The 15,714-nt window shown below is 38.4% G+C and overlaps 1 protein-coding gene across 1 annotated transcript; it reads right to left on the bottom strand.

Moving 5' to 3' along the window:
• Positions 1–3,952: 3,952 nt before the first annotated feature.
• On the bottom strand, positions 3,953–9,636 carry LOC135462991 (resuscitation-promoting factor RpfA-like). Its single transcript, XM_064740318.1, has 2 exons — positions 9,581–9,636; positions 3,953–4,898 (listed from the first exon to the last, which is right to left on the bottom strand). The coding sequence occupies exons 1-2, from the start codon at positions 9,634–9,636 to the stop codon at positions 3,953–3,955; spliced, it is 1,002 nt and encodes a 333-aa protein (XP_064596388.1).
• Between the last annotated feature and the right edge of the window lie 6,078 nt (positions 9,637–15,714).

A 15,714-nucleotide genomic window follows, 5' to 3' on the forward strand; every position in this document is an offset into this window, starting at 1 on the left:
GATACGTGAAATGTGTACAGAAATGTTCGCCGGTTGTCAACAAAGAAATTAAGCAGAACTAGCTGTTATCCCAAGGTCCAAATATTGTCCCATATGTTTTCTTGAAATATAGTCTTGATAGTAATTTAAGACATCAGTGATATAGAGACGCCTTCTAAAGTGAAAATGTTCAGCATTGCTTATTTGTATATATTGTTTTATCTAAGTATGCAAAATACATATTTAATTTATGCTTTGAACAATTTGCCGTTTTTCAAATGCGTCCATTGTTGTTACGCAGAGAATCTAGAGCGTATCTTACTTGTTTCTTTCCAGTTTGTAGTTTCCTGTCATGACAAAGGGAATTAAGTAACCCTGATTACACTGTTAAAAGTGAATGAAACATAAAAAATTACATGAAGTTCAGACGAAATAATGCGAAAAGTTAGTTGTAAATGTCGTCTTATGTGGTTAGTATTTTTTCGAGTTTTCTTTAAAAAGAAGAAGACATTTGAAAATAATATTTAGATGGTGAGTATTCGGAGCCATTTGCGTAATAATGTTATAAATAAGCATGCAACACATGTTCAATAAATATATTCGCCCAAGAATTTTGTCTTTTCAGCTAACAAATGCGCTCAACCTGGATTTTGATCATATTTATATTTTTAATATATTCAAAAGTATTATCATAATTCAGATTAACTCCATGTGTTTGGATATAAACACCAATTTACATTCAAATAAATTTATCAGATATGTATCACATCCTTATTTTTTGAACATTATTATGCATAGACTGTATATTCTAAGAGGTAGTCCCAAACACTCACCATATCAAAAAAACATTTTCAAATACCCTTTTCTCCTTAAAGAAAAAAAAAACGATCATATTTTTAAAATAAGTTTTCACGCTCTTTCATCGGGTTTTGGCATCATTTTTTAAACGCGGTGAGTATTAAGAAGAAAGCATTTGACTAATGAATTCACATGTGACTTAATCTCCCAATATTCAACTGAGATGATTCGTCAGGTGAGGTGAGTTCTTCCAGATTTTCAGCTCCATTGTGCAATTGAGTTGGGTGCTGTACTTATCTCCTCAGCTCGTGGTAAAACAAAAATGAAGTCTAAACTACAGATAACCCACGTCCTTAAATGTGTGTTCATTTCCAGGTTCTTCCAAACTAATGGTACATGTATTATACCGCTAGATGGCTCTTTGTAAATAACCAAAAGTGCATATGATTAATTTGATGTCCTTATTTTATTGGAAATGGGACTGCCCCAGGTGAACCCCCGTTGGTAGTCTACCCGCGAGGAGCCGACGACGAAGTGGGGAGACCGGGTGATACCAAATATTTTAAAAATGGGTCTTGCTGCATAAGCGGGTTACCCAATAAAATCTCTCGGCACATATCTTCTTGTCATACATGTAGGCCTAAATGTAGGTTGTTTTTAGGTTACACGAGTCCATTGATTTTCCATACTGTTTTTGCAGCAGATTTGTCAATTTTAAACCATAAATTCTAAATTCCATAACTTTCGCGCGGTACCATGCCAAACCACTACATGCAGCCTACACTTTTCTCTATAACATTTTAACAAAGTCAACGTAGCATGACCACCATTTTGCCAACTCGTGTTGCTGAAAGAGAAATCATAACATTTATCACCTTCCTAACCTTCACGGCGTCGTATCAAAAGGGAGAAGTCTTCAGTTCATTCCAAAACAGACGAAATTCTGATACTTTTGACTAGGTGCAAAATAACAGAGCAGAAATGTCTACCGTATCAACAACCCAAAGTTTTTTTGTGGGAGTGTTACCCAGCAGTGCCACAGCACTCTTCAGTTCGGAAGGAGTCTTAAGTTTATTCCAAAAACAAATACAATTCTGATAAATTTTAACTACGTATAAAATAACAGAGCAGAAATATGCAAACAGGCCCCCAGTACTCTTCAGTTGGGAGGCACGTCTTTGGATCCAAGTGCATTACTTGCGCATGTGTAACCTACAAATAGATGTTGCGTGAGTATGTAATCTCAAGCCTAGTTTTCACACCTAATTAAGACGGACACTGAGACTGGTCACAACAGACAATTCACTCTGGATCTCCATTGGTTAAAATATGCATTTGATCTGATTTGATCGAACTACACACCAAAGATTATCTATATGTAACGATGGCATTTGGTATGGCTAGAATATAGTGGGTGGACTGTGCAAACGGTCAGACGAGCGTCGTGAACCAGTTATTGTCGCAAATAGTGAGCGAGAGAGGCTGAATACAAAAACTCACTGTTTATAGCCGGTCCTGAACCTGCACGTATGTCCTAACAATTCACATGATTATGAACTTTCTGACATGTACTAATGCATAATGCATATCAAGTGTGTATATATACATATATTCTCCCGTATTTAAATATCTAATTTGTCTCCCAAATGACCTGTATAGAATAACTTTTAGAATATACAATAAAGAAGATGAGATAGAGGACTTTGGTATCGGCTCCCTTAATTGACATTGAATATACACAACGCCCGTTCACTGATCAGTGAAGAAACTATAGGCTAGATCATAAAGCCCGACATCATCATAAAGTGACGTTGTACATGTCCTTTTAGGTTTGACCCACCTTTCTGTAGAGCGATAGACATAAATATACGACGAGTATAGATTGATGTAATTTGGGAAACCCACTGCTGACTAGCAATTTTCAAGGGGAGTGATGTTACATGTATGTGCTAGACATTTTTCCTGACTTACCTCCCTTCATGATGTTTAAATCCTATAGCTTTATGCATATGGGTGAAGGTGAGACAATATGACACACTTAACTTTCGACATCTTTAAGTGCTACTAATATTAAACAGCTTGGCCCAAACTGCAGTTATCACTAATATTATACTCATCAAATATAAAATAATGTTCACTATATATATATTGGCTGATTTAAATTCAGGTACAAGCACGTTAAAAAAGGAATGCGAATTTCCCATTTTGCCGCTTATATGGAGCAAATTGTTACACTGTCTGGGGCAAAATGAAAAAACACATATTCCATATTACCTCAACTACACAAGAGGACACCAAATTTCAAAATCTGAGGTAGAGTTCAAATTTATTCACTTCACAAATATGACAGGGAAATTCTTCACCTCGGAACCCATAGCTAGGAATCACTGCTTGGATGACTTCATTCGGTATGTTGGAGGAAAAGACAACAAAACAAACACGCAAACAATAGGCAAACATTCATTATAAGATAAAGAAGTGTGACGTTTACTCTTAGCAATCAGACACAAAAATCACAAGTGAAGACGACATCATCATCACTAATTTCTGCACAAGCTTGGTGCGCCCAATTTAAGTACATTCTGCATCTTCTACCACCCTTGTCACTGATCTTTGAAGTGTTGGTCTAGTCTTCGTATGTATTCTCCGATAGGCATCCAACGGCTTATCCTTCTGCTATTTGTGGTATTTCTTGAGCCACCCTTTGCGTTCAGAAGACTGTGTGTGTGGACTGATGAAGAATACCGTAGCCTTTCTACAGCTGGTTTCCGTTTTGGTCGGGCAGTTGATTTTGGTGGAGGAGAGAAGTTAAATGGGGAAATATTTGAAGATTTTGTGAGTGTGTTCGCGCTACTGAGATGGTACAGGAGCTGAGGATGGTACGTGAGCTGTGGATTGCATGGTTGCTGTACATGTTACAGCAGCAGTGGATGGTACGTGATCACTGGCTAGTAAGGGATCAGTGGATGATACGGGATCAGTGGATGGTACAGTAGCTCTGGATGGCACAGGAGCAGCGGATAGTACAGGGTCACTGGCTGGTACTGAATCATCAGATGACATGTTGGCTGTGCATAGTGTGGGAGCTGTAAACGGCTCAGGATCAGCCGATAATACTGGATCACTGGATGCTTCAAGGTCAGTGGATGTTACAAGACTAGCGGATGGTGCGGGATCAGTGGATGGTGACGGAGCAGTGGATGAGACGTAGATCTGTAAATGGACTATTGACATCAGCAAGAGGAGTGACTGGAGCAGGGAGATCTGTAAAAGGACCATTGGTATCAGCAGGAGGAGTGGCTGGAGTAGGGAGATCTGTGTACGGACCATTGGTATCAGCAGGAGGAGTGGCTGGAGCAAGGAAATCTGTGAACGGACCATTGGTATCAGCAGGAGGAGTGGCTGGAGCAGGGAAATCTGTAAACGGGCCATTGGTATCAGTAGGAGGTGCGACTGGAGCAGGGAGATCTGTGAATGGGCCATTGGTATCAGCAGGAGGTGCGACTGGAGCAGGGAGATCTGTGTACGGATCATTGGTATCAGCAGGAAGAGTCACTGGAACAGGGAAATCTATGTACGAACCATTGGTATCAGCAGGAGGTGCGACTGGAGCAGGGAAATCTGTGAACGGGCCATTGGAATCAGTAGGAGGTGCGACTGGAGCAGGGAGAGCTGTGAACGGACCATTGGTATCAGTAGGAGGTGCGATTGGAACAGGGAGATCTGTGAATGGACCATTGGTATCAGCAGGAGGTGCGACTGGAGCAGGGAGATCTGTGTACGGATCATTGGTATCAGCAGGAAGAGTCACTGGAACAGGGAAATCTATGTACGAACCATTGGTATCAGCAGGTGCGACTGGAGCAGGGAAATCTGTGAACGGGCCATTGGTATCAGTAGGAGGTGCGACTGGAGCAGGGAGATCTGTGTACGGATCATTGGTATCAGCAGGAAGAGTCACTGGAGCAGGAAGATCTGTGAACGGACCAATGGTATCAGTAGGAGGCGCGACTGGAGCAGGCGGATATGTGAACGGGCCATTGGTATCAGCATGAGGAGTGACTGGAGCAGGGAAATCTGTAGGCTCAGCAGCTGCAAATTCGTGTGCCGCATATATGTACCTATTTGTAGGGAAAATCCCCGTTCTGCGAAAACCATTAGCAGCCGTTAATGCAGTTGAGGCTTTCAAGAACTCCTTACTAAAAATCTCTGTCACTTAAAATATTGTTACATCTCTTTCAGGATTGTTTCTCAACCACTTTTCCAGCCCTTGATCATAAAATGTTGATAATGGCTTCATAAAAGACATATCAAGCGGTTGCATCTTATGGGAGCAATGTGGCGGTAAACATAGCTTCTCTTGCAAGGTCGATCGCATCGATATTCTTTGTGTGTGTGGAATGCCCATCTTATATTAAAAGGACACGATTGTCTTTGGTGGCGCCAGACGTTTTCGCGAAATGTTTAAACCATTCTTTGAAAATGAAAAGTTGCAACCATTTGCTATTGTGGCCTGCAGCTATAGAACCAGGTGGTCCCCCATTCATTACTTCAGGTTTCATTCTCACCCGTGGAAAAAATGAATAATGGCGGAATAATGAGCCTGTTGCACTCATACAAATTTCCACAGTTACTATCTGGTCTATCTCGACGGAAACCACGCTGCCCACTTATCTTCCACGTTTAACTAGAATTCTAGGCCTGGTTTGGAGTGTAGTGACTCCAGTTTCATCCATCTTGTGTATGTTGTATACAGGTGGCTTTGTTGGGCTCGTGGTTAGAGTGGCCGAGTGATCCAGGAGCCTCTCAGCAATGCGGTGGCTGTGAGTTCTAGTTCAGCTAAGGTTGGCTTCCTCTCCAACCATACGTGGTTAGGTCTTCCAGCAATCTGCTGATGGCCGTGGGTTTCCCCAGGGCTTTGTCCGGTGTCCAACGACCATAACAGTGGCCGTTGGCCGAAATATTCTTGAGTAATGCAATCAGATGTGCTAATAAGAAGTGTTTACCAGTCATTTCCCTATGGCTTCTCTTATTTTTGTTTGCTTATTTGATTGATATTTCGCGTCATTTATTTAAGAATAATTTTATTGTAAGACAATGTTTGAGTTCAACAGAAAAAACAAACCGACCAATGCCCTTCGAAACAGACATTCGTATATTAGTTAATATAAATGTTGCAAGTCAATAATCGCAATGTCAATTCCTAATACGACGTGTACCACATGCAAATCACCAAAGAAGTAAGAAAGTATATAAAGTACGAAATTAGTACGGAATCATGCAAAAACGAGCAGTCAACAGATTGAGGACTATGAAAAAAACAAGAACAAAAAAAAAGATAGGCATACAGGAGTATTGCATCGCATGTCCTACTTCCGCCTTTCAGTTCAAGGTGAGCAGACTTAGAGAAAGAAACACCGGTGCTCTTTGTTGACAAGAATACACTTTGCATGTACCAACACGATACTGCACTCAAGTAAACTATAGAGATAAAAGTATAGTGTTAGAAAGCAATTATTCTGTCATTATTTTCACATGTCAAAACTTTATGAACGGATACATGTAAATCTCTGATATTGAATTTGATCGTATTAAATAGGGCACAGTGGCTATGCAACCAACTGAACCAGTGGGTATTGTTAGGAGTATCGGAATATATATACAAACTACTGCTTGTTTTTTCTACGAATGAAACATTGTAACTTGGAGCTCGTAAACGCCAGCATAAAACGTAGATAAATTGTTATTTTATAGAATTGAGAAATGATAGACAGAATCGGTTTTGCACCTCCACATTTGTGCCTTGTATAGAACAGAGAAAATAACTTTATATAGACGTTAGGAAAATAGATCAACAAAAATACAGAACGAATATACTATTACCTGTTGTAGATTTACACTTACTGTGCCATCGAACTGCATGTATTCAGTTTAGGTGTAACGCTACATCATGTTACTGCATATCTGGGTGTTGTCTTTAGCCAACAGTACCAGATATCCTGTTTTTTTTTCAGCACTTATGTAACCATACAAATGACAGCATGTGAATTAACATTAAGATGAGAACTGTTTGTCTCGAGAAAAGTGCGCCGTATAGCCCAAACTGCAAGTATTTACTTATGTATTTGATTGGTGTCTTACGCCGTACCAATTCTCAAAAATATTCCACTCATACTGTGGAGGACAGCGTGGAGAGTAACCGGACAGTGCCCGGGGAAACCCACGATAATCCGCAGGAGAGGAAGTCAGCATGAGCTGGACTTGAACTCACAGGGACCGCATTGTTGAGGGGCTTCTGGGTCATTTTGCCGCGCCGGCACTCAAATCACCTCTGCCACGGACGCCCTCCATCACGTTATTACAGTGTATATATAAGGTCACTTGATAGTAACTTACAGAATTACACAAAACATACAGATCTATGCACGTGTAATGCTCGACTAGGGCAAACAAACAATTAACGCTTTTAACGAACTTTTTTCTATTTGAAGATAATTAACTGGCTTCAATTGTTAGAACGTCAGTTCGGTCGTCGAGCTAATTTAGCACTTGGCGAAGTGTGATAAAAATTTCAATGATAAAATTCGACCTTGTGCCTCAAATTTTAAGTATGTTTTGTATATGTACCTCAATAACTCTTTTTTTTACTTTTTTATTCTTAAAGGCATACGAAAAAAACGATGTGAACTGATCCTAAGGCAGCCGACCTATATACAGACGTACACACACACACAGACATATATATATATGTATATATTTTTATATTTTTTTTATTTTTATATAGTCACTGAGTTTGGCTATGAATTATTAAAACAAAAGATTTACAAGCTCTTAATTGCTTCATTATGCTGGTGGTAAATTTTTAATTATTTCTGTGTCTTAGCCATTGTAAAGGAAGTTCTGAATTGAAACACACCATGTTTTTTCGTTGTTTACATAATAAAAATGACTTATTTTTTAATTACATTTTTTAAAATGACTGCGTGTACGTTTTACATGTACACCGAGAGTTTAACAAAGGGATGTAAACTTGTTCTGTTCATTATACATTTTGTACATTGCATATTTCAAACCACTAGATATGTTAGAAAAAAGCTTGTCCGTGGTAAAACTGGAGCTGTGCAGTCATGAAGGATTCATTCTTACTTCACACACGCAAAAGTATATTTTACATTTAATATCTCAAAGCAGCATTTCATTTTTAACTTTATATATAGGCTAATGTCTGCATTATAGTATGCCCATATATTTTAATGCAATTATTTACTTATCTGATTGGTGTTTTACTCTGTACTCAACAATATTGCACTTTTAGCAATTAAGCGTAAAATTTACAGTGAAATTCCTGGGAGATGGGGTTGAAATGGTCTGTTAGACAATACTGTAATACTCATATAGATGTGGATTAGTACTTCGCGACTGAGATATTACAACCTAATATAAGCTAGGTTACTTTCATTTACAGGTTAATTTCCTTTTACAATGGCTGTACAGTGACACTTCGAATATTCTTTTAACGGTTTGATGTGGTCATACCGCGAGCGTTAAAATATCCTAACTAAAACGCCCAAAGTTAAAATGTTTTAAACTGTTTAGACCCTTGAAGAGGCTATAGTATCCAGGGTGATGTATTTAACACTGATACTAAATTCATATGAATTCAAGACAGAGAATCATAATATCCACATTAGTATATTTATTGTATTTAAGGTACACCATGGACCACAGGCTGTCCATAAAATAATTTCTCCCCTACATCATTTTACTTGCAATGTCATCCAAATGTTATGAATATATTTTATAGGAAAGGCTAACAGTATTGAGGTATATATTAACACGGAAAGACCATACCAAACTCACATGAAAATTTCTTCTCCTTTACAAAAGAATCTTGAATGGTATTCTTATACAAGTGCTTTGGCACATTGTTAACTTGTGCAACAAGTGCAATATGATATTGTTAAAATGAACTAGACAGATACTAGCAGCATTTTGTAGTAGGAAACTAAACACTGCATCCAATACCCGGACATTTTGACAAATTATGGGGCACATTGCCGGAAAATTTTAACTTGAATGTTAAAACCTGAATTCATGCGCACTGACAGAACAACGATTCATAAGTAATTTTGACCCAATAATTTCATATATATATATTGTGAAATACAGGTTTTTAGTTTATATATATATATTAGCTACAACTATTTTCGGCAATAGGGTGGCCAAGCTAAAAACCTTTATTTCACAATGACAGAACTAAAAGATGAACTATAGTGCATGGCCCATTCGAAGAGGCGTTATTAGTGATAGAACCTTAGGGTTGTCCTTGTTTTTGTGTTCTGTTTTCTTAGATTTCGATCCCGTCTCATCTATGAACTGAATACCTTGAAAATCTTGTAACTATTCATATCTACCAGAGTTTCTCCCTGAGTGGTTTTATTTTAATTACTGGGAATAGAATGAAATTGAATATTGTAATTTATGTTTCGTACTAACGTGAGATGTCAAAGAACTGCCTTTCTGAAATTCCAATTCACATTCATTCATTTGGCAATTAACTGTTTCACCTGTTTCAAGTGACTTCAAGTAATCTATACAGTTTTTCATGGTGTGACACTTAAAGCCACAGAACAACTTTTCACAAAGCAAAGTGGCATTACTGTTCCCATACCTTTCACTGAGCAAGGTTTGAAATATAATAAAATGTGATTATAGATTATCTTTGATATGACATCTAATTAACTGGTAAAGGGAATATGCGTAGAGTCAGCACATACGTAATATTCATGTTAATATTGCGTACTCGTTACTTGTGGTAGCTTTTTCATCAATTTCATTGATACTGGAGGAGGGGGACATTGTGACTTCAGTTTGTTATCTCCCTTGTTCAGATCTACTTACAACGTTAACAGTAGACGACCGTAAATTACGGACTTTGTACGGTAGTTGACCGTATATTTACAAAACCGCTCATCAACATAAAATTTAAGTTAAAATATCGTATAATTTACAGTATTCACTAACAGTTTGCACTTAAACGAAGGCAGCCAGCATTATCGTGGGAGGAAATCCTTAGGTCGCTGTGATACCCTCCCAAGTATGGCCGGAGACGAAGCCATCATGAGCATACTAAATTTGTAAGACAGAAAAATATTAGGCTTGTGCACCTTTTCGTATATGCTCAATGCTCCAATATAACTAACGGTAAAGAACAGGTGTACCCTGGTTAATGTATGGATGCTCATGAGCTCTGGTTGAATATCTGAAAATTTGAGTATAAAAATGATAATTTATTTTAGGTCTTCTATCGGCGTTAAATCGGCAATGATTTTGCGCTGCCTTGTGATACACTGTGTGAACTACTAAGTGCAGAGAAATATCAGCAGGGACAGGTCGAAAGAATGGAAGTAAACAGCCATGCTTATGTAGTTCACAACAATTTTTGCCCAAAACAAATGTGTAATGAGCAAACGATCGTGTTTACGTGTGGGCAATTTTATCAACATTATTACAGTCACAGATTTCAAATCCGTCCCGGCAACAAGGAGGCACATTACACCTACACGCACTCTAAGGACTCTTTTGTTGTCATATGACTGCACAATTGTTAAGTACGACGTTAAACACAAGCACTCACTCACTCACTCATTTCCAACGACAGTTGATTTATTTTATTTGATATCGTTTTAAATTTAAGCCCAGAGAGGCTGAGAAAACCTACAGTCTGATAAGCGGACTGATAAAATCTGAAATAAGAGGAAAATATAATTCAATGATGTTAATTTGTCGACGAACATACAATAGGCGAACTTTGTGTACCGGATACTCCTGAGGATTACGCTTGTGCATCTTTCGTATATAGGCAAGGCAAACACGTTAATCGGATAGACGACCAGGATGTAAACCTGCACATAGCCCTGGGCAGTTAGTGTTCGCCTCTATTCATTAAACTATGCTTCGATTAACCATGCACCTTCTTATTCCATCCGCCTTATGGTATCGACCATAACATTCGGCTAAGATATATATAGAGTACGCAGTATCCCACTATATCCTGTATCGTTACTTTGAGGTGGGTGCCATCCGTAACAAAGTGCCCGGCGCCACTGTGAGTCCAGGTTTGGTGTGGATATAGACCTGTTCTTGTAACAATATTTTGCTAACTTTCAAAATCGCTCAGGTAAAATTTATAACGTTATGAGTAGAGAATTTGTCGATTTAACTCCACACTCACTTATATTGACGATGGTTAATTTTGTAAGTGGGTGACACCCGTTTGCCTGGTCTAAACCATCTCCCACTGAGAAGTAACTAACTATCTTTCCCACATCTGACACACGATCCATTCAGTGTGTATACATGTATGTCAAATTGGCAGTATATTTTGAGCCACCTCGTGTGTCCTACTTATTAACTTGCCATTAACATAGTATGTCCCTAGAAACCACACGCGTAACGAAAAATTTACAACGAAAAAAAAGTAGTGAAGAAATGAGCATTAAATCAAAAGAAAGAGCAAGGCCTTCGATGCAAGATTATGCCGTTAAAAAGTCTTCAGAAATTCGAAAAATGTGACATTCATTCCGTTATCATGATTGATTCTATTCTTTGTTTTGCAAAAGGAAATGCCTTGTGCAGATGACATTCTGATTTCATAGCTGGTTTAAAATGGATTAAAGTAAACTCGTTATCAAACTATCTTGACGTTTTTAGGTCGGTGTACAGCCGCACAGCATAATCGCTGGTTTTTGTGATTAAACCTTTGTTATTAGTCTTTTGTCTCAGAAGACACTTTTGCTGTTACACGTAACCTACACTTAATACCAGCTCTATATCGGCACAATTTGCACCCGAGTCTCATAGATGTTTAAAACAAGGGTGCATAAACTCATTCAAGTTTTTAAAGAAAAAAAGAATGAATGACTATGGTTGGACTCCATATTGACAGTATGTCAGCCATATCCTGGCGAGAATGTGTTGAGATCAGGAAACAGGTTTTTGACATGAGAATGAAAACATTCAATGTAAACATTCAAAAAATCAAAACGAAAATGAAGATTGCTTTACAGGAGAGTATTAAGAAAACAGTTAAAACTTGAAATACACATAAAATATTTAAACAATTTTTTATATATATATATATATAACATTGTGCGTTAGACAAGAATATCCAGTTGGTTCGGGTTTCGAAATATGCTCCAAAGCGTTTTTTTGTTCGCCAACCAATTACTATTGTCTGTTATACATTTTGTGTGTCATCAGTTGTCTGCAATTGTGTTATGAATTCGACGACATTTGACAATGACCCATATACATGCATCCCAGCTATACGTATATCCTGGACCTTAAGTATATAATAAACAAGGATATGGGCGATATAAAGTTCATTGTCATTCAATTGACGCACCCATTAAAATTTAATTAGCTTTAACTTTACGTTAGTGTGACATGAAAGAGTAAACAGGGATAAACATGTCCTGAAACATGTTCCCACCCCTTCTCCATTCTTCCCACTCCAATCACACACCACGTCAGAAAAGTGCACCCTATACAGTCAGGAAAGAATGTCACACAAGTGCATCCCTTTACTTCATTGTATTCCGAACGACCTGAAGTTAGATGAAAATGTTCCTGAACAAGAATGGTGATCAAAATTAATCTGTTAATTTTAACAGAAATTATGTTGTCTGAGTGATGCTAGAATGTATTATAACACGGTATTCTGTCCTATTCAACATAATGTGTTAGTCTAATAGAATCTTTATGTTGAATTAATAGAATATGTGTGTTGCATTCAACAGAACTGCCTGCTGACGAAATGAATTCTAACAGTACTTAGACAACAGACTTTCTGTTAAAATTAACAGGTTAATTTTTGAGTGTACACAAGAGAAATGTGTTACATTACATTACATCATTACATTGTTTGTCATGAGTGAATTTTCGGATCCTTTCTATGACAAACTTATATTCATCCCCATTTATATATACCATGATGTCCCCTGTAGTGAAATTCCTAGCAGTGCCATTTGCATCCCTGCCCCCACATTGCCCGATTTATTTCCGCAATCTTATATCACATGTGAACACTGTGATTGGCTGACGACGTCCGCACTAACATGTGCATGTGAGCATACGTAGGGCATACGTAGGGAGAGAGCATGCATTAGGCGAGGTTATGCCTCAAGCTTAGCGCATTCAGGTGGAAACCAGGTATAGGTTAGTCGTGCGCTATTTCTAACTTTTTACGGCCAATGAAATATTTTTCACCTCTGCCACACAGCCAAGGTATCCAAAAGGATGATACATGTAGATGACGTGGACCGAAGTTCAAATTATGGGGCTTATAATCCGTGTATTAACGGATAGGCAGGACTGTGTTGTTCTGCTTTAGTTAACCGACACGCATGACATGCGCCACGTTCATCTCTCGCTTAAGGTTAATTGGCGATCTGAAATCTGATTCGTCCTGAAGCTGGAATCTAATTAACTTTTAGCGTAAAGCATCAACAGGTTGTCACTGGTAGGCCTGTGTATTTACCGCCAAGAGGTGACATGCGCCTGTCTTACTAAAACCGACATCTACGCGTAATTTGACGTCACGAAAACATTACGTCACGACACGTCACCAACTGCTCTCCTTTCTCATGAGCCCACGCGTTCTTTTATTTTTTTTTAATTTTTATTTATTTTATTGGTGTTTACCCCGCTCTGGGGAATATTTCACCCATACGACGGCGACCAGCATTGTGGTGAGAGGAAAACGGGCAGAGCCCGGGGAAACCCAGCTGTCTTATAAGTGACATATTCTTTAAGTAAAAATAAAACAGCGATTTTAACGTACTTTTATATTGATTTTGGTTAGATCCATGGTTGATAAATCTATTTATTTGATTGGTGCTTTACGCCATACTCAAGAATATTTTTACCTTTGGGATTAGGATGCCACAGTAGCTGGACTATGGTGGTTGCCTGGGTAAAGAAAACTGGCGTACACGGCTTTACCGACCTGCCGTTGGCAAGTGACTGACAAAATTCCCACATGTGACCTACTAAAGGAATTTGCCATATTTTACAGATTAAACTGCTGGAATGTAGCACTGAGTCTAATTCACTTATGAACTGTTGAATTTCAAAAGTACAATTTTAATTAAAAAAATATTTCAAACGAATATTTTATCGTCGATTGACTTTTTGGTATGTGATTTTGGTGCATTTTTCTTTGGGAAATCTATCATCACAGCTGATCCTGTTTAAATGGCAGTTACATGCCTATTGCACAGCGTTTGTCCCCAGTCCTTTGTATAGGCTACTGTAGGTACATCTACATGGACTAGACGCAGGTTGTTTAAACAAACAACCATCCTACAGTGAAGCCCTTCTCCATCAGGTACCAGATTTTTTAGCAATTGTATCGTATAGGCAATCCGTGACCGGAATTACAACCATACCAACAGCTTATAACGCACATCCATTAAGACAGTTGTAAATCTAATGTAAAGTATCTGATAAAAGAAGCTTAATAATCAGTTATAATAGCCTGATGCCGAAGGGAATAAAAGGAAGGTAATAAAAAGCCCTCGTTAAGCTCATATAGATTATGAGATCAATCTACAATGTTCTGTGGAAAGTTCAATAATCCACAGTCTTTTAATCATTTAGTAAACCTTTGCTTGCTGGAGACGATAGCAAATGGAGGATGTATAGCTGATGTATATTTCATTGATGCATGTGTAGTGAAATAGACAAGAAGACATTTTGAGAAACAGGGTCAAATGATCTATGCGATCGGGCCAATGTCTGGCGGTTAGAGACTCTGGCCTTTCAGTCGCTAGGACACACGAGGTACGGGTGCAAACCTGACCTTGTACTGGGAGATTGTAGATTCCAACGCTCTCATTACGATTGACGAAGCTCATGTGTCCATTTGTGAAGTTTAGCTTTCATTTAAACCACTTGCCTTCTACCAGCCTGGTGAGAATATATATGCCACATGTATGAAAGTTTGTCAGAAACTTGCCAAATGTAGGTGGTTTTCCCTCTGGGACATAAAATAATTAATTAAAATAAAAATTGATAGCTGAAGAATTTTTATGTGACATAAAAGTCTCATCGCTAAACCCAGTATCTGTTGACTAGAACCTAAGATAATCACTGAAAGAAAGACATCTGTGGTGAGAATTTCGGAGTGTTATGTTTAACACTATATAATGTCAGAAAAAAACCCATGCGTGTTTGCTTTGGCTAATTTTGCCATGGAACAAAAACAGCCAGACATAATTAAAATGAACCCCGTTAAAAATGTTCTACGCAAACGTGCAGGTCTAACAGTGGAAGGTTTCAATTCCAAGGAGTGTGCTTCATATAGAAATTTACTAGCACTTTACTACAATTACATCTAAATTGTCCTCAGTGACTAAGCCAGACTAAGCAATGATTACAAACCTGTGCATATTGGTAAGAATGTTAGAATTCTCTAAAAATATTGTTTTTGACAGAATTATGTGAGAATTGTTCATATTTACAAATCAATACATACATATGCAACAGCACTATCATCGAATTGAACCATTTCGATATGATCCTTGAATGGGAAACAAGTCTAAACGTAAGGAGGCATCAAAGGTAAACCACAAGAAACAGATCTCTTTGGTAGATCTAATCTCATCTACTTTGTGGTTTTGTGCACAGTCGTTTTACGCCCAGATAACTAACTTATCCGTATTTAACTTATCCGAATTTTCTTAAAGGGGCCTCTGTAGCTCAGTTGGTTAGCGCGCTAACACAGCGTAATGACCCAGGAGCCTCTCACCAATGCGATCGATGTGAGTTCAAGTCTGGCTCATGCTGGCTTCCTCTAAGGCCGTACGTGGGAAGGTCTTCCAGCATGGTGGTGAGTTTTCCCCACCATAATCCTGGCCGCCGTCGTATAAGTGA

The sequence above is a fragment of the Liolophura sinensis genome, chromosome 1, assembly GCF_032854445.1.
Source record: "Liolophura sinensis isolate JHLJ2023 chromosome 1, CUHK_Ljap_v2, whole genome shotgun sequence".
NCBI classification, from domain to species: Eukaryota; Metazoa; Mollusca; class Polyplacophora; order Chitonida; family Chitonidae; genus Liolophura; species Liolophura sinensis.

Excerpts from the sequence above, each read along its gene's own strand:
- LOC135462991 (XM_064740318.1), bottom strand. The coding sequence starts at position 9,636 with ATGTCCCCCTCCTCCAGTATCAATGAAATTGATGAAAAAGCTACCACA. Across the intron at positions 4,899-9,580 it reads AAAGCTACCACAAGTAACGA|GTACATATATGCGGCACACG; the intron begins GTACGCAATATT and ends CCCTACAAATAG.